Source organism: Chenopodium album, chromosome 2 (assembly GCF_948465745.1).
Source record: "Chenopodium album chromosome 2, dcCheAlbu1.1, whole genome shotgun sequence".
Classification (NCBI taxonomy): Eukaryota; Viridiplantae; Streptophyta; class Magnoliopsida; order Caryophyllales; family Amaranthaceae; genus Chenopodium; species Chenopodium album.
In genome coordinates, this window is record NC_137835.1 from 13,465,667 (window position 1) to 13,490,041 (window position 24,375).

The 24,375-nt window shown below is 35.5% G+C and overlaps 3 protein-coding genes across 3 annotated transcripts; 2 read left to right on the forward strand and 1 right to left on the reverse strand.

Moving 5' to 3' along the window:
• Positions 1-1,503: 1,503 nt before the first annotated feature.
• LOC145596447 (general transcription and DNA repair factor IIH helicase/translocase subunit XPB1-like) lies at positions 1,504-14,454 on the reverse strand. The gene is made up of 20 exons (XM_081652638.1): positions 14,179-14,454; positions 14,057-14,097; positions 13,880-13,958; positions 13,517-13,679; positions 13,026-13,248; positions 12,890-12,946; positions 12,376-12,519; positions 11,672-11,752; positions 10,866-10,953; positions 10,372-10,709; positions 10,191-10,266; positions 9,898-10,091; positions 8,155-8,318; positions 7,998-8,070; positions 5,136-5,249; positions 3,929-4,009; positions 3,772-3,831; positions 2,961-3,044; positions 2,419-2,561; positions 1,504-2,052 (listed from the first exon to the last, which is right to left on the reverse strand). The coding sequence occupies exons 1-20, from the start codon at positions 14,189-14,191 to the stop codon at positions 1,968-1,970; spliced, it is 2,301 nt and encodes a 766-aa protein (XP_081508764.1). The 5' UTR covers positions 14,192-14,454; the 3' UTR covers positions 1,504-1,967.
• Positions 14,455-22,778: 8,324 nt separating this feature from the next.
• Positions 22,779-23,497, forward strand: LOC145568783 (uncharacterized). Its single transcript, XM_081628188.1, has 2 exons — positions 22,779-23,120; positions 23,264-23,497. The coding sequence occupies exons 1-2, from the start codon at positions 22,779-22,781 to the stop codon at positions 23,495-23,497; spliced, it is 576 nt and encodes a 191-aa protein (XP_081484314.1).
• A 114-nt stretch (positions 23,498-23,611) lies between these two features.
• LOC145568792 (uncharacterized) lies at positions 23,612-24,151 on the forward strand. The gene has a single exon (XM_081628195.1). It carries the CDS (start codon positions 23,612-23,614, stop codon positions 24,149-24,151), a length of 540 nt encoding a protein of 179 aa, XP_081484321.1.
• Positions 24,152-24,375: the final 224 nt, after the last annotated feature.

Below are 24,375 nucleotides of genomic sequence, written 5' to 3' on the forward strand. Positions count from 1 at the left end.
CATCTTAATTAAAGTATTAATTTTATCTTATTAACTTAAACCTTAACATTAATTAACTTAACTTTTTCCACCAAAGTAATTCTCATTCCATCCAAATTCATTATCTTCATCCACCACCTACCACCGATCTCCACTCTCTACTCATCATCCAAGAATTTTCTCTCTCTTTGTTCATCTCCCCTCAATTCGACCGCAACCTTCCATGGACACTGCCACCGTCGCCGACACCGTCACCGATCTGCCCTTACTTCTAGCCGCTGCCGTTTTTTCTCCCTTCCATTTCCGTTTCTGTTCCGTCCTTGATGGTGAAGCTCAAATTAGAAGGTTTTATGGTCAAATTTAACCATGAAAACTCTAGATCTAGGGTTTTGATGGTTAAATTTGACCAATATAAACCTTAATTGATGATTGTGGGTTGCGTTTTTTCTCAAGGACGGGATTTTTGGGTCGTCACTTCATCGATTTTCGGTTCGTGGGTTGTGGGTTCACGAATTCTGGGTTTGTTGGTTGTGGATTTGGGGTCGTGGGTGGTGGTGGATTGTGGTTTTGGGTTCGCGAATGCTTGGTTGTGGTGGTGGTCGGTGATTCGTGCTGGTGGGTGGTGTTGTTGGGTGGTTTCGCTCTGCTAGGTGGTGGTGTTGGGTGGTTTCGTGGTGCTAGGTGGTGGTGGTGGTGGTGGCTCGTGATTTTAGCTGCTGGGTTGTAAATTAAAACTCCAATTTTTCTTTTTCTTTTTAAGGTTAGATTAACACTTAAGTGTATGCCCTTATTTTACATTAATCATAAATTCAATATTTCGCCTAGGAGTCCGCAAACTCCCCCTTTGTTGCGAGTAACTCGTAACGGAGGGAGTAGTAGTTTTTACTGCTATAAATACCCATGCAAGTTCACTTATATGAAGCACACAAAAATATTAATATATAGAAAATTTTCACATTTGCTACCAGCAAAAGGACCATGCTTCACATTTACTACCGCTTTAATTTTTTATTTTACTTTGCTACCACCTAAATCAGAGTTTGTTAAATATCACTACCACTTAACTTACACCATTTGTATTTCCATTACCACCACCCAACCACCGTCCAGCCACCACTCCTTCTCACCCACCAGCTGCCAATCCACCGCCACTGTTCAACATCAAACCCACCGCAACCACCACTCACCGTCCACCCATCACCTGCCCAAGCCACCGCCGCCGTTGCCTGAGCCCACTCCCTGCCGCGACTCTGACTACCTAGCCTATCGGCGCCTGCGTCGCATTCCCAGCCCCCTCGAAAACCCGATCCCAGCAAAAGGACCTGATTTGAACTTATTGGACGTATCTTAAAACTTATTAAGCATGAAACTTTTATCCTAACTTGACAAAATTAACAACTAATTATTTTCATTTTCGTTGATAATATATGATACCCAAGTTCTACGCTTAAACATTGATGAAAGATTGAAGCATGCTTTCAAAAAATAATACTCCGTAATAATAGTAGCTAAAGTACAATAAAATAAATAAAATTGAAGCAGACTCAGGTAATTTTTTCATATTTGCTTAAAGCAGAGGCAAAGTTGGGCCTATACACAAGTGTTAGTTGAAATTGTAAAGTATAGTGTTGTTAGTTTGTTACATGTGGATAACGATTTGATCTACAAAATTCGAATACAACTTTCGAATTGATCTATTCCCTTGCATATGAGCTTTGAACAGGTTCTTCACTAATGCATATACCTTCAGATTAACAATCTGTTCGTATTATGTGGCTGGTGTTCTGAAATGAAACGATGGAAAGCTTCTCTAACCCCCAGTGCAAATATTTTTCTTCTTTAAGGGATTGTACAGCAAAGATGCGAAAGAGCTCATCTTCGTATGAAAAAGGTATTGCCTGGTAACAATGAGCTCCAGCTTTAATCAACAAATCCATAACTTTCCAGCTGCTCAACCATCATCATCTAAGACTATGGACAGGAATTCTCTATGTGAAACGCTTCTTGAAAAGATAATGCCGTTTGGATGGATCCTTGGGCTTGCTCTTCACATGTCCTCTCTTATGTCCAGTACTGCACAGTAGATGGTCAGCATATAAGTCAGGGCACGCCAACAGTATTTCTCAAAATACATGCATGCATTAACCTCTGGGGTTAAGATTTTGTTTAATCTACAGAAGAAACCAGATGCCAAATCACAATGAACATGGATGCAAAAAATAATTACTAGCAGACAGCCTGTCGATGAGACCTAAAAGCACAGGAATGCTGGTCTTAAAGAGGAATAAGATCTCGTACATGTATTTATCAATGATAGCGGAATGGTTGACTACAAGTCTAAAAAAGTTGAACAACAAGCAAATTGCGGAGAACATATGCAAATTTCTTCAGCCTAAGAATGGTTAATAAGCATAGCCTTTAAAAGCCAGAAATTCTTACTTGTACTCCATGTAAACCATCCCATTAGCACCCGACATGACACTCATAGATCCTGAGGTGCGACGTGCTTTCATAAGGGCTAACTCATCAGCATCTTCTTCCAACATCTCCAGACCAACAGCGTCATCCCCAGCAGTCAGCACCTGTCACAAGAACATGAAATCAGACACTATAAAAGATTCTCTTTTCAGCAGCATCTTGTGTACCACCAAACTAATTAACATTAGCTTGTATAAACAAATGTGACTTCCATTACAAAGACCGACGGGACAGGTGGCCTAACCAAGAGCTGCTAAATCATGCTCTCTTATAAATATAGCATCAAATCAAAGTAATACAGCATCAACCACCTTTTTGGCTTTTTCTGGTGGGAACTATTTTATTCTTATCAAAGGAGCATCAGTTTCATCACCAAAACTTAACGCTAATGTAATAACAGTTAAAATAGATATTCTTGATTTGAGTCAAGGAGGAATAGACAGAAAACATTTTTCTGGAGGAGGAAAAAAAAAAAAGAATGCAGCCAGATGTTGGTAATATACCTTCCTCAGGAGATCTATCTGCTCCTGAACCGAGCTATAGCTGAGTTCTGACCCACAATCAGGAGGAGGTAAACTTGTAATTACCTGTAGCAGAAATGAGCCATCATCATACCACTGAGCACATTTGTATAGAATTAAACTCATTTGGATAATAGCAAGAGGCTGCAGATTAAAAGGGCCATATTCAAGCAGAAAAAACCATTCTTCATAGTGGAAAATGGTTATTCTAGTAAAAATGTATATACGCTACATGGCACATATATCAATAACTAGCACCATGCAAACTAATTTGAGTAAAACTTGTTTCCAATCAGCCTATGAAGAACAGCAAACCAACAAGATACAAAAAGAACACACAAGTATTCAAGTTGCGCCAGAAATCAAATACAACCTCAACTCCAGACTGGTTTCAATTCTCAAAGTAAATTTAGTAAAGAATTAAAAAGATAGAGAAAGAGTCTAGTCAATTGTCAAGGCTGATTTCAGACTAGATGCCAGTCAAACATTAAAATGAATTGAAGCTACACCATCATAAAACATTTCTCTACCATATTCTGAACCACAATCACAAGCAAAATCAATAAATAAGATGTCAAATTCATTAATAGTAACTTGTTAAAAGAAAAGGGATAAAACAGCATAACTGCAGCCAGCAGCTGTTTGCTACTTGCTTCACTCTTTAAACATCAGACTATCTAATGAGAGTAATGACAGCTGATAAACATCAAAAACACCTTCATATGATCACTTAAGAGCACCATATATCGACTACAAAGATCTAGCCAGAATCCAGTAAAATACAAGATTGTACCTTAAAGCTGTAACCTTGGTCAATCAAAAACTGCTGCCTCTTAGTTGAGTAATACATCTCCTACATTTAAGAGAAAATATTGAGAAAGAATATAAAAATATCATTAAAGTGAATAGAATGTCCCAAAAAGTTGCTTTACCAATCACATGCACAGTACCTGTGTGTCAGTAGATACAAGTGAATAGAAAAAGGCATTATACTCTTCCTTACCCCCAGCCATCCTGTCTTCAAGCCGACCCTATCAATTAAAGAAAAAATATTTTAAAAAAAATAAAGAAGAATAAGAGAAGGGGGGGGGGGGGGGGGGGGAAGAGCTAGAGAGAGATAATGGTCAAGTGAATAGACAGCAGCTATTTAACAAAAAAAAAAAAAAAAAAGAATAGATAGCAGCTAACTAATTTTCCAATTCATAGTTCTTACAGCACAGCACAACACAATAAGATGGAAAATGGTGAAATAAAAAAGATAAGATCCTTTAAAAGAAACCCAAATAACTGTATTAATATGAACCCAGGTAAGAAAAAGTATACAGATATGACCAAATTGCTAGCAGTCAAATTAGTCTTCATCCTTCTTTACTAGTTGTAGAGAAACCAGAATTAGAAAAAGCATTTTCCCAGTGCTAATATAGTATTGAATTCTAAGACCTGAACAACAATTTCAGTTAATTCTTTGGATGTTGAACATGACAGAAATACAAATATAAAGTATAACGTTTCATATAGGTGTCCCCGTGTTCTTAGAGATTACTGGTGATAATTCTCGGCAAGGTAACCAACTAGAGTCCCATGGGCCTATAGTCTAATATACTAACAATGACTTTGATTTTTGCTGTTCTGCTCAGAATTCAGCAGGGACAGATCCATGTTTGCTAAGCATACAGTTTCACCCCAGCCCAACTCTTACAAATAAAAATAAATTCTTCAGTGCAAGAAACAGAAACCAGTGTGTTTTCGCTAGCAGATATTACTGGCTCACTTTTGCTAAGCAAGGATCACAATGGGATTTCGAAGCAGGTGCAAGATCAAAATAAAGTTGCTCAGACTACTACTGCTCTTAGAGCAAGTTCTTGTTCATTGTATGCTCAGCAAAGTAAGAAATGTCCCTGTATTTCATTTCAGTAACCTTGGGCATACACAAATAACTTTTTTTTTCTCTTCCCATAAATAAGGAGTAAAGCTGAGGAAAAAAAAACTCACAAGAACAGTAACATATAATTGAAACACCCTCTTCAGAGTTCAGGCTGTACAACCTGAGTATTTTCCCTTTGTATTTCATGAACACAAGTAATACAATTCCCACACAAACAGTATCTATACCATGAAAAGGAAATTTTGGTGACACAACCAGGTGAAAGCACACACCTTTGCTCTAAGAATACGACCGAGACGTTGAGCTTCTTGACGCCTTGAACCAGCATGTGATGAAATCTGAATTATCACATTTGCTTCCGGTATATCGATTGAGTTATCACCGACCTGAGCATCACAGGAACAAAATATTAGCTTCTAATGTATAAATAACGTAACAGCACAAATAAATCATTGGCAGTAAATAAAAAGAATCACGGGAGAAGAGATCCAAATAGCCCTCAAAACAGCACCAATGATTTGGAGATGGTACATCATGCAGTCATAAAATACCACTTAATACAATCAGTAAATGTATCTTAACTATTAAGATAAGAATATTGGGGAAAAAATAGCATCACAAAAAAAGTAGGTCATAAATTAACACCTAAATTACCATTCTCATGCATGCACAAGGCAAAGTTACGCAACACGCTACAATTTTTGTCAAGAAAACCAATCCGAAAAAGAAAGATAAATTTATCATGCCAGGTTAAACTCAACCAGCTAGCAAAAAAAACAGATCTGATACTTAAAGTTAGTTACGAAATTATAAAGCCACAAAAAATTAAGCCACTCTTAAACTTTTCTCACCTACCTTTAAGCCAATTATAGTCCCATCTAAAAAAATCAATTCTTAAAACAAAAGTCTCACAAATGTTCATTCGGTGGAGACAAGATGATTTAAAAGTGCGGTAGAATTTTGTTTGGGTTACAATAGAAAGGAGTTGGATGAACTATAAATTATTCTACTTCTCTAAAGCCACAAATCATAAGCCTTTCTTACACATTTCTCACCTACATTTAGTTAATTATAGTCCCATCTTTTTTTTTTTTTTTGAAAAAAGTCCTAAAAGGACACTAAATTTCATTAATGTAAGTCATACGGCATCTACAATTGACAATGAACGATAATGAAAACGAATTTAACAAAATCAAACAAGAATTAATCGGGGAAGGGCTAAGAATCCAAATACATAAATATAACAATTCGGCATATTCTCGATTCGTTGTCTCATACAACTTTTTGAGTGGATCCGTCGTCGCTTCGCAATTTTGTGAGAAAGTAAATTCTTGTGTTGATTCCATAACCCGAATCCGAGCCACAATCAATAGTATCCCCGCACAACCAGAGACCAAATTAAGCACAAATAAAATCTTGTCTTTCGAAGGAGTACAAAAAACCTTGTCTTTCGAAGGAGATCGAAAAAACCTTGTCTTTCGAAGGAGATAAACCCTTTCTTTTGAGGGAGACATTATTGTAATCTAAAACAAATTAAAAAGCTTAAAAGAAGATAAAGATAGGGGCTTTCCACCGGTGAAATCCGATGGAAGCCCCTTAAAATTAACAAAAGGAGACTAGGTTTAGGATAGAGAAGAGAGAAAAGGAGGCTAGGGTTTTTTTTTACTGATTTTCTCCCGGCTTTGTAATTATAGTCCCATCTTTAAATCAACTCTTAAAACAGAAGTCTCACAGATTTTCACTTAAAAGAGTTGGATGAACTACAAATTCTTCTACTTCACCAAAATATTGTTACACATCTGATATCACAAAATTGAAGAATCTACTGTGTGCAAAAAGAAACAGTTTCTTTCACATTCAAAGATGTATAAAAAATCAAGCCCTCCTTTCTATAAAAATGACACAACGATCTTAGGGCATGTTCTCATTGACTGAAGTGAGCTAAGCTGAGCTTAACTTAACTTTACTTATTAGAGCTGAGCTTAACTTAACTTATTAGAGCTGAGCTGAACTGAAATTAATCTGATGAGAACAAGCCCTTATTATAACTCCCCTTTTTGCAATTGGCAATCATCATTCATTATGATTTCAAAGGCTTATCAGACTATCCTTGATTACACCCAAAAAGATTCCCTAACATCTCCATCAATGCTTTCACAATTGAGTATCAAAAATATTTGAGCATATATTTAATTATTTATGTAACATGATCTTATCTAATGTATTTTCTCCTGCAGAAAGACATATGAGGAATAGGGATTATCTTGAGCAATATTTCCACATTTTGGCCTATTATGCAAGATAGTAAATTAGGATTTCGCCGACAGTGAAGTTTCCAAACTAAAAAAAAAAAAAGCAAGATTTTAAGATACTTATATTTGTTATTACTTGGTCGGATTGATGGAAGAATTTTAAAATCCACATAAATAAACCACCTCAATATTGCCAGGATATTTCTTTGCCAAAAATTAAGTGAAATTGGCAAACAATATTATGATGGATACACAAGAAAAGCAACATCTAATTTTGCAGAAAACTAACCAACAAGTTTTTTAACTAACATTTTCTTTTGATTGGTACCCAAACAGGCAAACACTTTACATTTTTTCCATCAATAAATTAAGATTTCTTTATCAGTCCCTATGTTAACTAAAGTAACTTCTTTCAAAAAAAAAAAAAAAAAAAAAAAAAAAAAAAAAACTAAAGTAACTACCTCCCTCCAACTACTCTTCTCTTTATTTTTGCGACTTATTTCATTAACCCCTTTTATCCACAAAATTTTCTTTTTCATTTAATGTCATCCATGTTTACAGACATTGTAGCTAATGCTGAATTATTGTTTTCGTCTCCATAAATGATAACAATGTATATTGTTCAGAAAATTAGATTAAATTCGAACATGAGAATGCATGCAATTGGAATAACAGCATATTAATATGATGAGGGAAAGATAACATCATAAATTATATGTACAAATGCATAACCACCTTACAAAAGCCAAAGGTCTATACTCTATACTATATGCCTTAATAGAAGTATACAACAAAACAATGTATCATATAGTGTACACAGTATTTATGATCTGATGAGAATCATCTGAATAAGATAAAATAATTAGAATTTATGCTGCATACCTTAGAGAGAAATATCGTGTTCACATCTTTAGAAGTTTTGAAGGCCTCTAGAATTTTTGTCCTCTCAACATGGCTTCCAAATAAACAAATAAACATAAGCACAACTAGGAGATCAAAAAAGTAGACAAAATGCATTTGTACAAGTGACCAGCAATACCTGGTAGCACCATAAATCATAGGTTTCCTAAGCTTCATTGCATACTCGGTGAGAGCAAAAAGATTATCAGCGAAAACAATTATTTTGTCACCACGCTCCCGCTCGTGAAATCGAATTAGGAATTCACATGCTCTAAACTTGTTAGGGTTCATCACGTATAATGCCTGAAATTATTCCAAATAGTAATTAAACACTGAATTTTCAAAATAATTAAAGCAGGGAAAGTAACAACAAATACATACACACAGAAGTATGTTATACAGCAGAATCTTGCAATAATAATATTATTATTCTTTTAATTTTCTTTTCTTCAAAGAAAGCAAGTGGAGGGAGTCGAGGGACTGAAAAGGATATGATATCAAGAGAAAGGGGGGACTGGGGAAGTAAACCAAATATTAAGTTGAAGAGAGCAGAGCTGCCAGGAACATGCAGCATTATAATGAGTGGAGCACATACAAGACAGGAGATTTATGATTGTAAAATGTACAGCATTAGTAATATACTTTAAATTTGTTCGGGAAAAAATAGCTCTACACTTAATCTACCAATACAAGTGAAGTTTACATTAAACTATTCATTATTTGTTAAAAAAGTATTGACCTTAAATTCCAGTTTTTGTTTTTAATAACTATTAACAAGGTCTATACAAGGATCTCGAAAACCGTGAACAGAAAAAGGCGAATTTTACTAGCAAATTGGAAGTTTCTGGCCCAATTTATATGGGGGTCTTTTGCTATTGCCAGATCTAGTGCTGTAATTTTGAACCCACACTGAATATCAAACTGGTTAATCAGGTAACACTGAGAATTACTATATACCTCCTTTAGTTTTTAAGAAATATTTATGCTTATAATTGCTTATAATTCTTGCTTACAAGAATTTGATGTTTTCAGTTATGTAGTATTTACTTGTTCTTTTTGAATTCCTATATTTTAGAAGATACATTTTCCTTTGATTACATTCCTTCAAGTACTTTTGCTTCTTGTTATAAAAAATGGAATAGAGGATAAGGGAAAAGTTGAGCTGCCTTTCTTATCACAAATTAAACACAAGATAGCATAACTGACTGTAAACTAAAGTTCCTCAAATTTAACTTAGGACTTATGTCAGTAAAAATTAATTTCATTTTAGGAATAGTCAGTTGAAGAGAATAGGGCCTAATAGGACTTATGCTTGTATCAATGTTATTTGTGTATACTGAGTTCTTGATTACTCTTTCTTTCAGGATGATAAGAAAGATGTTTTCTGAAAGACTCCATTATTGCATCCTTAACACTGTTTTGATATCTACTGGCCCACAAGGAATTATACGTATAGTTTGTGAAGTTTGACCTATATCTATTTGTGACAGTGAACATATTTAGTTCCTTTGATTTAGAGATATTTCTTATGTTGAATTTATTATGTTCCCACCTCTACAATATAGTCCAATCATATTCAAAAATTTGATTTTAAGAAATGCATTAGTCAATAAAATAGTATAAGCATGCTGTGGCTGATACTCAATCACCATTTATCAGTAGTTACCTCTGAGATAGAAATGCTATGGAGCCAATGAGAAAAAAGAACCACTACGAAACTCAGGTTAAAGAGAACGTAAGTTAACAATAGTTTACATGATAGTGGAAAGCAATATTAGTCTTAGGAATCCAGAATCAAGTGGAAAGAACAACAGTGGGAAAAAAACGAAAAATGAATCTCTAGAAAACACCAACAGTCAATAAGTAAAACAATCTCACAGACCTGCTTTTTCTTGGAATTTTCTTTCTTCAAATATTCGGTAAAGAACTCCTTTGTCATTGGGCACCAAACTTCAGCACACTGTACATTTGCAATAAAGCCACCCTTAACCAAATCCAGCCAATTGGCTTCGTACAGTTTGGGACCGATAAGGAAGTTCAGATCAGTAATCCTCTCATCCTCTCTCACAAGTGTAGCTGTTTAAAAAAACAAGTGTCACTACTATAACTATATATGGTCGACAAATAGACTCAACACATAAATTGCCTGAATAAAATCGTAGCAAAAGTAAATACCAGTAAGCCCAAGTTTGCAATGTGATTTTGTAATGCTGATAACTTTCCGAAACATGTGAGCAGGAACGACATGCACCTATGCAACATCAAATTAAAAAAAAGGGGAAGTTAGACATGTTTCCCTTCAACTTCAAGGACATTATCACACTAAATGCCAAGGTCCTTCAACACAAATAGTTACCTCATCCATGAGAAGTAATCCCCATTCTCTATTTCTTATTTCTTCAATAATCTTCTCAGATTCTTCAGAACGTTTACCACCAAAAGCAACCATGTTGTATGTTGTCACAACTACTCCAACATTCCCACGGAACCTCTCTTTACTGTCAGAAGTGAAACGGCATATGTGCTCGTCTCTTATAGTGGACCAAAGTTTGAACTGAAATGCCCATTGGTCCACTGATACAGCATTTGTGGCCAGACAAAGGCAGCTCTTCTTTATACGGCATGCTGCTGATACACCAACTAGAGACTTTCCAGCACCACATGGCAACACAATGATACCAGATCTTGCTCTACCTGTAAATTATAGCATAAAACACAATTAATAAGTATTTGACAAACTAAAGACAAAAATCTTCCTGAATAAAACAGATAAACCCCAACTGCAAGATATCAATCTAGACCTCATCATCCATCTCTATATCATAAGCACACAAACCACAAAGGCTTTACCATTCCCAAACATTTTACTGAGACTCTTTTCCTGGTAGGGTCGTGGTTGTGCGAGAGGCTTCAACTCCATGTCGAGATCAGGATTGACCTGCAATTTTCAACAGCGTATTAGATCATTGTGGTAAATTAAGTCCAAATCTTCCCTATACTGAGCACAAGGTAACTATAGGCGGACCATTCCTACTAACTATACATATGCGGCACAAAATAAGACCCAAAGAGAGGGTTACTTTGGGCTACAGTTTTGGGATTTTGCTTCCAAATTTAAAGAATTGCTAATTTTGTTATCACGTTGAATAGAAAAGACTTTGTCCTACTACTTTAAATGCTATTTTCACCTTCTTCAATTATCATTTGAATTGCAGATAAGACCACTCGCTCCAAAGCTCTCAAGCTCACCTTCAAATCATAAATGAAGAAAGGGAATTCCTTATTCAAGGCTGAAACTTGCACAACAACCTAGCATCTACAACTTTATGTGAAATCTAAGTATCCCATTATTATTTTTAAGCCCTGATAAACTATATGATGTTCCCATTTTCTTTAATCAAATTACAACCCTCCAAACTGCATTAAGGCCAGTCATGCTCAAAGCCATGTGCAAAGCTATTAGAAAGAGCCACCTAATTGATCTCATTCACACTCAAGTCATTACCCAATGATATAAAAAGTAACCTTAATCCATTGACAGCCTAAATGAGAGAATGATGCTCCCATGTCAGCTAAACAAGTACTTTGGAGAAGGGTCTTATGTATATATAAATAAAATAAAAATAAAAAGTCTTACTTATGTTAAAATGACTCACCGTATCATTTCTGAAATCATATTCCTCCAACATTGGATAATTAAGAGCATTTGGCAAGCATCGCTGCTTTACATTTTCAACCTATAAAAAAGTCCCGATAAGGAAAATCTACGGAAATATAACAAATCCAGACATCGCGTATCAGTATGTAGTTATGACAGATTAACATAATTGCAATTCTAGCAATTCTAGTATGTACCAATGAAGTCCAATCTAATTGTTACATTAAAAGGAACAATTGGCTTTTCGGAAAAACTAGCAATTCTAGCAACAATTCTTCTACTAAATGTATAAGTTTAACTGTTTGGTACAACAAGCTTTTAAGTGCAATTTTTGAGGAAATAGTGTACAGTGAATTAAGTAGCAGAACAACCAGCTTTGAAATTCCGAACCTAATATTATCCCAACTTGCTACAATATTATCTTAATGTAGCTAAGAAGCAAATGCAAAAAGGGAAATTAAGGTGTATAAGAATCAAGTTATTTGCATTAGCAAGTACACAAAGGGAAGTTTCAAGGGAGGGGGCAGCAAGGAGGGTGATATACCAAAGGAGTGGGGGGCAGCTTGTTTTGCCATACAACGTAGTTTGTCTCAAAATATGAGCCATGTATAAAAAGGAGATAAAATGAAGAAGCTAACAATATCAAAGGCAAGCATTATGTTACGATAAAAATCCAGATGATAAATTACTATTACAGTTTACCTGAACAGGGTCAATTTCAAATGCATGAGTATCTTTCTCCTCAGCTGCAGCTGCTAACTCAGCTTCAGTAAGCAAATCATCATGACCACCTCCCATCTCACTCAATGATTTACTGACCGTAAATCCATCTGCTCCTTGAGCAACCTATAAAGGAGAACCACATAACGCACTGTTTAGTGAAGTAAGAGGTATACATCATAATAACGAATTTCACCTTCACCATTTCTAGGGAGGCAGCAAGACCATCTCAAACATTTTTGCAAAGATAGCAACTAATTCCATATTCTTTTTCATCGATATCACAATTGGAACTACTTTAAACAACTATGTAAAGCAAGACATAAGACAAACCAGCTTCAACATCTAATTAAGAGCAAAAACACCACCACCCTCCAACATGAGCCTCCATTGAAGGACTTGAATTATAAGAAGTATTTAGGAAAGTTTTAAATGAATACCCAACAAACAAGACATCAACATGCAAAAATTAACTGACTAAATGCAGGATTCGTACCTCTGTAGAAATCCTAGCCTTGCCAATAACTTCATCTTTGAGTAATTTTTTCAGTACCTACACAAGCCACAGAACTAGTATAAGATATAGGATAAGCAAACACAAATAAATCATGCGATTTTAATAGATAGCATACCTCTGGAAATGGAGATTCGATAAAGTACCGATTCTTCTTTAGCACAAGCTTGACTTTACCATAATTTGCAGTGGACCCATGTATAAAGTCAATCATTTCTTTGGGGAGCTTAGTCTTGGACAACTTATTTAAGACTGTTATGATTGTTTCTGTTTCCAGACCAACAGAAACAGCAGCATACAATGAGTGTGGTGTCAAGTTGTACTCATGCATGGATTCTGGCCTGAAAACAAGCAAAAATCAATAGCAAGTCATATTATGGAGGTGAATGTCACTACACCATTCAAAGTAGTCAAATTTAATATGGATAATTTTGAGGTTTTGGGTCATTTTTTCCATTTGGCTCGGCAGAAAGATCAATTGTTGGTTTGTTCGATACGAAATACTGTATTATTTTTATTTTGTGGTTTGGTTCGGTAGGAATTTGGAAATTATTAGGCAAAAGAATCAACTACAAAAATCAATATTCCTAAGAAAAATGAATGGTATACCTGCAAACTGGTTCCGCAATTGCAATGAGGAAATCGTAAGCTTGCTTATACAAAGGCGAAAACGTTTCAAGAAATATTCGCCCATCAGCACAAGCCCACAAGGGGCGATTCAAATGATCAGGCTTGAGTTCCAGCTTGGTGAAGTCTCTCTTCTTAGGCTCACCTTCATAAATTCAACGGATTCTAGCAATTTCAGTAACGGAATACAAAACCCCACTTCATAAAATCAATCATTAATATATAGATATAGTTATAATCGACAATTCTAACTTGCTGGAAGTTACATGCTTACATTATACCAATTGTTGCCAATATAAATATTGAAATTGAAACAATATCGAAATCAAACAAATGGAAATACACCTTCGGGATTGTGATCATCGTCAAAATCTTCGGCGGCAAAGTAAGCATTGCCATCTTCAGTCATTCTATGATGATCATCCTATCAAAGCAATACAAAAAATAGATAAAATTCAAAAACCCCATTTACGAAATAATATAAATTAAATACTTCGTAAATAAAATGAATTGGGGAAGAACCTTAGATGATTTGTGCTTTTTTCCATGTCTACTCTTTTCACCTAATAAAACAAATTGACATGAAAATAAGTAATTGGATGAAATCAGATATTAGAGGGAAAAATGAAGAAATTAAATCATACCATGAATTCCCATTTTTAGAATAAAAAAAAAAATCAATAATCTCAGTGCAGCCGGTGCTTCTTTCTGTTCTTCGCCTAGTTCAGTTTTCGCAGGCGTCCTCTGTTTGAGGTGGCGTTCGGGAAAGATCTACTAGTGTTTTCTTCGGGTCCGTCAGTCCGTGGTTGTAGAATTGTTTGATTTTGTTTTGCTTTTTGGTTTTTTAAAGAGGGGTTTGTTTTCGTTTTTAAGGAAGGGGATGCCGTAGTTGTGTTGATTTTGTTTGCTTTGGACTTGATACTTGATACTTTGATAGTCCATTTTCTTTTCACATATTTTTAGGGCATGTTCTCTTCTTCGGATTAGTTTAGTTCCAATAAGTTCAATTCACTCCAAAATTTTCTTCTCCCATAAAATATTCAGTTTAGTTCATTTCACTTTCAAAAAGTGTAGTTCATTAAGCTTCAAAAGGTTTAATTCAGCTCAGTCAATCAAAAAAGGCATTTAAATGTAATTTTTAAACGACTTTTTTTGAAATAATCACCTTATTTTGAAATAACCACCCTTTTTCAAAAAAAAAATTAGACTAGGTTAGAATCCGTGCGATACACCATATATATATACACACACCAATTATATATATATATATATATATATATATATTTGTTTGTATAATTTATACATTTTATATAAAAAAAATGGATAAATATAAATAAGAATTATGCACCTTTTACAAAACTATTTGTAATTTTATAGTTTTAGATTTTCATCAAAATTATGATATAATACCTATTCAATGTAGAAGTCCATTTATTAGTGTGATATTTACAATTATTTCATTATTTAAAGATAAATTGATATGTAGAAACCTCTAAGTTCTAATATTCAAATTTCAATATTGTAAAATATGGTAGCTCCAAAAAAAAATTTAAAAATAAAATATATAAAATGACATCATCCTTGCATTTAGCCGGAAAAAAATTTATTATGTTAGTGACATGTGTACGGTAATGACGTCAGCAATGTTTTTGTTTTGTTTTAGTAAGGGTCTGTTCTCGTACGTTTATTTTTAGTTCAGTTCAGTTCCTAATTTCCTTCTCTTATAAAATATTCAGTTCAGTACAGTCAATGAGAACAGGCTCTATAGTTAATAGAAGATTATACATATAAAGCGTAGTTTTTAAAAAAATAATAATTACATCATACAACAAAAATGGTGGGAAAATTTTTAATGAGGAAGCGATACATGGAATAGGGAGAAAGTGTATGATGTGAGCAACGTTTTGTTTTAATTATATTTACTCTGTAATACGGAGTAGAATAGATAACTACCCATAAAAAAATAAAGTTAGAATTCTCCCCCCATTTCCTGAGTCCAGCCATTTTTCCGTCAAGTGGGCCCATATAACGGCTATTTTTTTCATTTTACATACAAGCATAGTATATTTAATGCTTCTATATATAGCCCTTAGGGATATATATAACATTACCCATTGTTTAATATTCTAATGTGAGACGAATAATAATTATCTTAAAAGTATTTTGAATTTTAGCCTTTTATTTATTTATTTATTTATTTTTTTGTTTTAGGGAAATTCAATATCAATCAATCAATATCAATAATAACACGAACTTTACATACAACTTACCACGTGTCCTATTCCTTTTTTTTTCTTTTTTTTTTTTGCTTTTCTATTTGATCGAAGTGTTACTTTTTTAATATTTTTTGGGATTTTCCATTTGGTACCATTTTAGTTTAGGTTTTTCCATTTGGTATCCAATTTTTATTTTTATTCCAAATGGTACCACTATACTTTCAATTTATTCTATGCTAGAACATTCCGTCAAATATATTATGTAATCTTCGATTTGGGTGTCAAATTAATTGATCAGATAAGGTTTTAATAGAATGTTTTAGCCCTTAGCAGCCTTGAGGTTCAAGTTAAAGGTCAATAGAAAAAAAAGGCTTTAAAATGTCACGTTTTATGTGCCAAAAAAAAAAGTCTCATTTAGTATATTTCGATTTGTTTAGCATAAAAAAAAGTCTGGTTAAAGTGTTGGGGTCATTACTCATAATGATCTTAAAGGATCAAAATTTACAGCTGGAATTAGAAAAATAAGGACCACAATCGCACAAAATTAATGTTTTATTTTACGGGATGCTATTGTAAAGAATAAGTCAAAATCACAATGGTACCATGTGGATCCCTAAACCCTAAAATGTGAGTAGAGAAATCACTGTTCAATTGGGCGCACTGTAGCTTAGGAATAGTGACTTTACGTTACTGTCCTCGCTTTTTAGTAGCTTAGGAACAGTGACTTTACGTTACTGTCCTCGTTTCTTATGAATTACCAATAGTGTCCTTGGTTTTTCTTATGTTGGCAGGTGTGTTTGATGCCACCTGTTGCTGGTCTTGGTGCCACGCGAGCTTTTTTTTCTCTGTTTTCGTCGCCTGTTTCGTGGTCTTAGTTTTCGGGTTGTTGGTGGTTGCTGGCTTCGTTACCTGCTGTGATTCGTGGTCTTTGTTTACAATGGCGTTTTGCATGTGCAGTGCTTGATGGCTTCGTTACCTTCTCGTTATCGGGGTTGATTGTTGACGTTGTACTGTTTGACAAGGTTATGATGATTGTCTTTGCGGGCTTCTATATCCGGTTTGTATATTGTGGTTTTTTCAGTTAAGTTGTGATTGGTTCTAATTAGGATGATAATTTACTTTTTGCGATTTCTGATTCTTTGGATATATATGCAATATTGTTGTTGTTTGCGCATTTAATTTGGTTTGATGTGTGCTTGGGCCTGGTTATGTGATTCCCTGTTTTAATTAGTGTTTTCGAAACAGCCTTCTTGTCTTGTTTAGAAAACCGTAGGCATGTATTAAATTGTAGGTTAATTAATAATTTTCTATAATTAATTTACAGTTACTGGTATAAATGTAGTCTTTAGGTATAAATGGTGTTTGTGATTATTTTTTGGTTTGTAATTAATTTATTAGTTAGAAATGGTATTTTTGGTGATTCTTTGGTTTGCAATTAAGAGTTATACTTTTAACGAAAAAAACTTTTGGCTGTAAAAATAGTTGATACGCTTTAAGTTGTAGCTTAGGTTAATTAGACTTCCAAATTGTTATAAATGGTATGGATTAATGTGAGTTCAACTTGCGTTTGTTATTGCCTATTGGTAATTTATTTGTAGGCTGTTTTTGTCTTCTTGTTTGAGTTTTATTTATTTGTAGACTGTTTTTGTCTTCTTGTTTGAGTTTTATTCTGTACTTTATGTCCATACCTAATTGCTATTGGATATTGCTTTACAGTTTTTTGGGAATTTTTACACCACAACTTTACATTTTGTCTTTTGTGGGGTAGGTTTTAACCTTTGGAGGAGTGCTATACCTTTGGTATATATATGAAGCCTCTATTTTGGTTTCATTTGTTTGAATTCCTTTCTTGAACAATTGTGTTTAGGTAAATAAGTTGTTATTAATTGTTTTCTCTGTTGCATTTGTACTCACTGACTTTTACCGTTGTGAATTTGACTTAGTGAACACTTTTACCAATTCAGACTTGTGAATTTTATTTAATGAATGCGTTTTCTAATTCATATGAATTGAATTTTGCATATATTGATGATTCAATGGCCTTATAAAATGGTTAGATATAGTAATGTTGTGGTTTGCCATTTTTGGGGTGGTTTATAGTGTCATGGGAAATTACATTCTTTTTATTAAGGTATTTGTCATTTGTTGTGTCTTCCTTCGATTTATCTATATATAAACACATTTTATATAGGTAATTAAATTCTTGATTAGTAGTTTGCCAGTTTTCAAGTGGTAGGTTTTACATGTAGTTGTGTTGAAAATTTTGTTCTAGGGCAGAGAAGAGTGTTAGTGGAGTATTGGTGGTGGGTGGTGTTATTGTGCTGTATTTTATAATATTTATTGCTTTTGTGTTCTTGTTTGAGCTTGATTTGTTGTTGTGCTCATGTTGTCTTTCTATTTTTGCAGGTCACTTTGGTGTTACTTTTGGATTTTGTTGTGCTGCTGTTGTTATGCAGGGTCTGTTTCAGGTGCATATTATGATTTTTTGTCTCTTGTTGTTCAGATGCATGTGCTTGTTGTGTGCATGTTGCTGTTCATTTGTGCAGCCAGCTTACTGATTTGAGTAATATAGTTGCACTGAAGTAGATGTGCTTTCTTTTGCAGAACTTGTGGTTACTATATACTGTTGTTTATAAAGCTGGAGATGATTCTTTGATATTTAAAGAATAGTTACTATATACTGTTATGTTGTTCATTTGTGAAGGATCGAGTACTTTAAATGGGTTTGAGTTTTTCAGATGTGGAGATGATTCTTTGTTATTTCTCCTAGGGTGTCTTTTGTGATTACAATGGGTAATGTATTCATTGCAGTTGCTGTCTACTTGCTGTTTAAATTCGTTATGTGTGCGGTGAATAAATTTGGGGTTTGGAATTAGTTTATGTAATTATTATTTTGTTAGGGCCAGATAAGGGGAATCGTTTTGTACTGTAAGTTTGATTGGCTATTATTAGATGGACAGAGCTCAAGACCAAAACTCCTCGAACAAGGGTTAGTAAAAGAGCGCGTAGTTTGGGTTCCCCATTTCAGCCTGCATTAGTCAGGTATATATTTGTGTATTAGTCATGCTAAAGGTGGGAAGACGTACATTAAACTGAATAGCTTGCTTTGTTTGCAGTGACTTGGGTAATTGTCGACCAAAGAAAAAACGCTCTTGCCAGGGTAGGTGTTGTGTTTTTTAATGTCGGGGTTTACTTTTATTTGCTTCTGCGGAATGTTAAGTATGCGTGGCTGAATTGTCGTGTGGGCAGTGCAGTATGTCTATAGAGATGTCTACTTGTCCAGTTGTACTTCTATTGTCTTGTTACTCACCAGGAACATTTATAAACAGAACTTAGTCGAACTGCTAAAAGGCGTCGTCTGTTTGGAGGTCAGCAGCGGCCGTCATCAGATAGGTAAGTAATTGGTTTTAGTTATTTTTGTAAAAACAAAGAAAAATGTGCTGGAATTGGCCATTGCCTTAAAAATTTACTTCATTTGCAGCTATTCCAATAAATGTCAGCGTAAGAAGCAGCGGAAATGTCATGGTATGTGTTGTTTGCTGAGGTGTGTATTTTATTTTTTTGCGCACTTATAATGAGAGAAAGCATTTACATTTGTTCTTTGTTTGACATTTGTATCAGATTGTCCGAAGGCGACTATTGGGGAGCCATTGCCGACAGGTCCTTTGTTTCTTCGTCCTCCAGAGTATTGCCGCCATTGTGGTGATAAAAGGTTTGCTCCAGAAACTAAGCATTTCCGTTGTGGAAATGGTGACATTGAAATTGCTATGAACGAGTATCCTGCAGATCTTGTCCGGTTGTTTACATCTCAGGAAGAAGATGCCATACATTTCAGAATGTATGCTCGTCTTTATAACAATCTGTTCGCATTTAGTTCAATTGGAGGGAATTTTGATGCGAGCACGTATAAAGGAATATATGTGTTCAAATTGCATGGTCAGCTGTATCATTTCCTTCCAGATTTATTGCCTGGAGATGATAAACCCAAATATTTATAATTGTATTTTTATGATGGTCAGCAAGAGGCGGCGAATCGCCTAGGTTGTTTTCCAGAGTTGAGGCCAGATATCATTGAGATCTTAATGCGTGTGTCTAAGATGAATCCATATGCGCGCTTTTTCCGGTCTCTTAAAGGAATCTATGTTTCAGAGGATACGCGAATCCTTCTTAATTAGAATACGGTGGCTGATCAGCGTGTTTACAATGCGCCTTCATCTGATGAAGTTGCTGCAATCTGGCCTGATAGTGCGTCCTCTAGCCAAAGTTATGGTCCTCACATTCTTGTATATGGGAAATCTGCTTTGTCTCACCGGATTTACCATCACTATGGATGTTATGATCCACTGCAATACCCATTGCTTTTTCCTCATGGAGAATGTGGATGGAATCAGGGTCTCAGAAAGAAGTCCTCGGTGGGGCATAGGCGAGTTGCTTCACATCAAGACCTAATTATGTCTTGTGCTGTGCATACTGTTGCAGATTTGTTACAAGAGGAGGAATCGCGTAAGTTATAAGTCGCTTAGCCTCTGTATTTTGTAATCAGTGGTTTTTAATTTTTATTTTTTTTCTAGATTTTGGTCTTATTGTGATTTTTCAGTAACAAATGTTGATAATTAACATTTCATTAACAAACACCTTTGCTACATAAAACTGTAGATTCTTAGACCGATAAAGATGTTTAGTGGGAGTGATGTGAATTGGATTAGAACTAATGAATTTCCAACACCTTTGGTAGATTGTAGATGTGTTAGTTGTGCTCTTGACTGTTGTTCTTGTAGAATAAATGCCGTCACTACTGAATTAGGACTTTTTTTTTTACTTGACTTTAGCATCATAATGCATGGTTAGTAGTATAGGTTCAATCACGCCTACTAATAAAATAAGACTAGAAACCAATAGCTATACAACATTGTAAGTATAAAGTCAATTGGTTGCTTTTTCGAAATTAGTATGTTTTGTAGTAATGGAGTAGTTTATATCTGTATGGTTTCTGTTCATAATTTCTTATTCTTTATAATATACACGGTGTTAACGGTCCAGTTATTTATCTGTACGTGTATTTGCAGGGGCATCTAAGCGACGAACGAGAGCCGACAGATATATTTCTCCAAGAGAGTACTATGCTTACAAGTTACAAATTCGCCCAAATAATTATTTGTTACGTGGTGGGAGGTGCTTTCAGCAATATATAGTAGACATGTATGTGAAGGTTGATAACAAACGGCTAGACTTTTTCCGGAACAATCAGGAAACTATCAGGGCAGATTTATATTAGGGAGTCTTAGATTCATTGCACAATGGAGAGACTCTTGCATGTAATGTTGGCAGAAGGGTCATTTTGCCTCCAACATTTATTGGTGGCCCTCGTGATATGAAAAGAAGGTATTTAAATGCAATGGCATTGGTGCAGCGATATGGGAAGCCAAATCTTTTTGTAACTATCACATGCAACGCAAATTGGCCTGAGATTAAGAATGAATTAGCTCCTGGTGAAGCTGCTCAAGATCGTCCTGATTTAGTAGCTCGAATATTTCGTGCGAAACTATTGGCTCTTAAGAAAGAAATTATGGATAAGGAAATTTTTGGTCAGGTTGCTGCTATGATCTATGTGATTGATTTTCAGAAGAGAGGCTTGCCGCATGCACGCACATTTTCTAATAATTCTGAAAGGTCAATCTAAGTTGAAATGCCCTGAGGAATATGACAGGTTTGTTTGTGCGGAAATACCTTCTGTAATTAGTCCAATGTTACGTAAGATAGTAATTTGACATATGATGCATGGACCTTGTGGTCATTTGAATCCACAATGTGCGTGTATGCGTGTGAATGGTAATAAATCCTTTTGTAAATATGGCTATCCAAAAGCCTTCTCAGCAGAAACAACAACTAATGATGAAGGGTTCCCAACTTATAGGCGGAGGAACACTGGTGAAACAGTTACAGTGATAGGTGCACAGCTTGATAACCGATGGGTAATTCCTTATAATCCCTACCTTTCAGTTCTGTTTTGCCACATAAATGTAGAGGTTTGCTCAACAATTAAAGCTGTGAAATATTTGTACAAATATGTATACAAGGGCCATGACAAAATTTCATACAATATTGTACCCGTTAATGGTGAATCAGTGGATGAGATTAAACAATTTCAGTCAGGGAGGTGGGTTTCCCCATGTGAAGCTGCGTGGAGACTATTTGCGTTCGATCTGTTTGAGATGCATCCTCCTGTGCTGCTTTTACAAGTGCATCTTCCTAACCAGCAAACTTTGCAGCTACACCCGCATGAAAGATTAGATGATGTTGTGTCGAATTCAAAGCGGCATCGTACGATGCTAACTGAATTTTTTGCGATCAATGCTGCTACACCTGGCGGAACAGGGTACTTCTATAATGAGTTTTGCGAGCATTACACATGGGATGCATCTGCCAAAAAATGGAATGAACGGGTTCGAGATAGATATCAGGTGGGTCGTTTGGCTTTTGTCTTTCCAGCTGAAGGTGAACGGTTTTATTTACGGTTACTGCTTCTAAATGTTAAGAGTCCTGCATCATTTGAAGCTCTTAGAACTGCCAATGGCCAGTTATGCGCAACTTTCTAAGAAGCAGCTCTGAAGTTAGGCTTATTAGAGGCAGATGATTTGCCAAATCTGTGTTTGGCTGAGGCATGCGAAGTTCAGTTGCCTAATGCATTACGCCGTCTATTTGCAACGCTGCTGGTTTATGGACAACCAAGTGACCCTAGGACTTTATGGTCTACATACTATACGTTTTTGTCTGAAGATTTCAACCATCGATTCCCAAATGAGTTCCTAAAGGTTCGACGACTGACTATTAGGGCAGTTGAACAACATCTAGAAGCACTAGGCAGATCAGTGACAGAGTTTGGATTAGACAATGATGCTGATGATGTGGATTCTGAATTTAGGCAAACAAAGGATATCATTGACGCTTTAGACGCCCCTATTCCTGCAGAATGTCTTACATGTAAAGAGCAGTTGAATGCAGCGTAGAAAAATGCATTTGATAACGTTATGCAGCACGTTCTTTCAGACAAACCAGGTGCTTTCTTTATAGATGGCCCTGGTGGCACAGGAAAAACTTTCTTGTACAATGCTCTGTATGCTGAAATCCGGCTGCTAAAGAAAATTGTGTTGCCTACAGCAACATCAGGAATAGCCGCATCAAATATTCCTTCAGGTCGTACATCACACTCGAAGTTTAAAATTCCAGTTGATTCTGATGCATCGTTGGCATGTGTTGTTCCCAAACAAGGCAGCTTGGCTGCATTGCTCAGGGAAACAACTTTAATCATCTGGGATAAGGCTTCTATGGCCAAGAAAGAAAATATTGAATCTTTAGATTTGTTACTCCAAGTTTGTGTGGGAACAAGACTTTGTTTGGTGGAAAACTTGTGGTGTTCGGCGGAGATTTTAGACAGGTTTTGCCAGTTGTACCACGTAAAACACAACGGGAGGCAGTTGAAACAAGTATTGTCACTTCGTATATATGGCCACAGCTAATGAAGTTTCGCCTCACTAAAAACATCAGGGCCAGAGAGGACCCTGAATATTGTGCTTTTTTGTTGGCCTTAGGAAATGGAGAGTTGCAGCAGACTAAATCAGGATATGTCCAGTTGCCGGCTGAAATTGTAAAGCCTGTGCCTGTTGATGGAGATCCTGTGAAGGCGCTTATAGAAGGAACATTCCCTGAAATCGAAAAAAGTTCTTTTACATCAGAGATTTTCGCATAGCGTGCTATTCTTTCTCCATTGAATGATGACGTTGATTATGTGAATATATATTTAATTGAACATTTCCCTGGTGAGCCTGTCGTGTACAAGAGCTATGATACAATCCTTGATGACATGGGCAGTGTTTATCCTACAGAATTTCTTAATAAGCTATGCCCTGGAGGAATGAGCCCGCACGAGTTAGTTCTCAAGAAGAACTGTCCAGTCATTTTGCTAAGGAACATATTTCCTTCATCAGGTCTATGCAATGGTACAAGGCTTATCTGCAGAAGATTTTTCCCAAATGCGGTTGAGTGTGAAATTGTTGTTGGTCATTATAAAGGGAAATCCCATTTTATACACAGAGTTCGCCTAAGACCTACGAGTTCTGCAGGGTATCCTTTTCAGTTTGAGAGGAAACAATTTCCTTTAAAATTGAGCTTCGCAATGACAATCAATAAGTCACAGGGGCAAACGCTTAGCCAAGTGAGTGTTCACCTTCCACGGCCATGCTTTTCTCATGGGCAACTTTATGTTTCCTTGTCTCGTGCAAATAAAGCGAGCAAAATAGATGTTCACAATGTGGTTCCTCCAGCACCATACTCACCTAATCAAACTAAAAATGGTGTTTCCTATGATGTTCTTCGGTTGGCTGGCATAATTGAAGGCAACTAATTAGAGCTTTTTATTGTTCTAGGAATGATTAGGTTTGGTAAATTTTGTTCTAATTAAGGGTTGGTGATTAAACCTTTTCCAGCACTGCTGCGTACAGATTAATGAGGAACTGATGGGGTCTAAAACATATAAACAAGTTTACAAATGACGCGTTTTTTGTAAAGAGAAAATGTGTGATAGCACTTAATTGCTACACGTATAGTAGTTAGGTTATTCAAATGTAA

Bases quoted from the DNA above. Each gene is read 5' to 3' on its own strand.
- LOC145568792 (XM_081628195.1), top strand. From the start codon at position 23,612: ATGGGCAGTGTTTATCCTACAGAATTTCTTAATAAGCTATGCCCTGGA.
- LOC145568783 (XM_081628188.1), top strand. From the start codon at position 22,779: ATGCAGCACGTTCTTTCAGACAAACCAGGTGCTTTCTTTATAGATGGC. The intron at 23,121-23,263 runs GTTTGTGTGGGA...ATATGGCCACAG, and splicing joins CTTTAGATTTGTTACTCCAA to CTAATGAAGTTTCGCCTCAC.
- LOC145596447 (XM_081652638.1), bottom strand. The intron at 10,710-10,865 runs GTAAAGCCTTTG...TATAATTTACAG, and splicing joins CAGTAAAATGTTTGGGAATG to GTAGAGCAAGATCTGGTATC. The intron at 8,319-9,897 runs GTCTGTGAGATT...GAATAATTTCAG, and splicing joins AAAATTCCAAGAAAAAGCAG to GCATTATACGTGATGAACCC.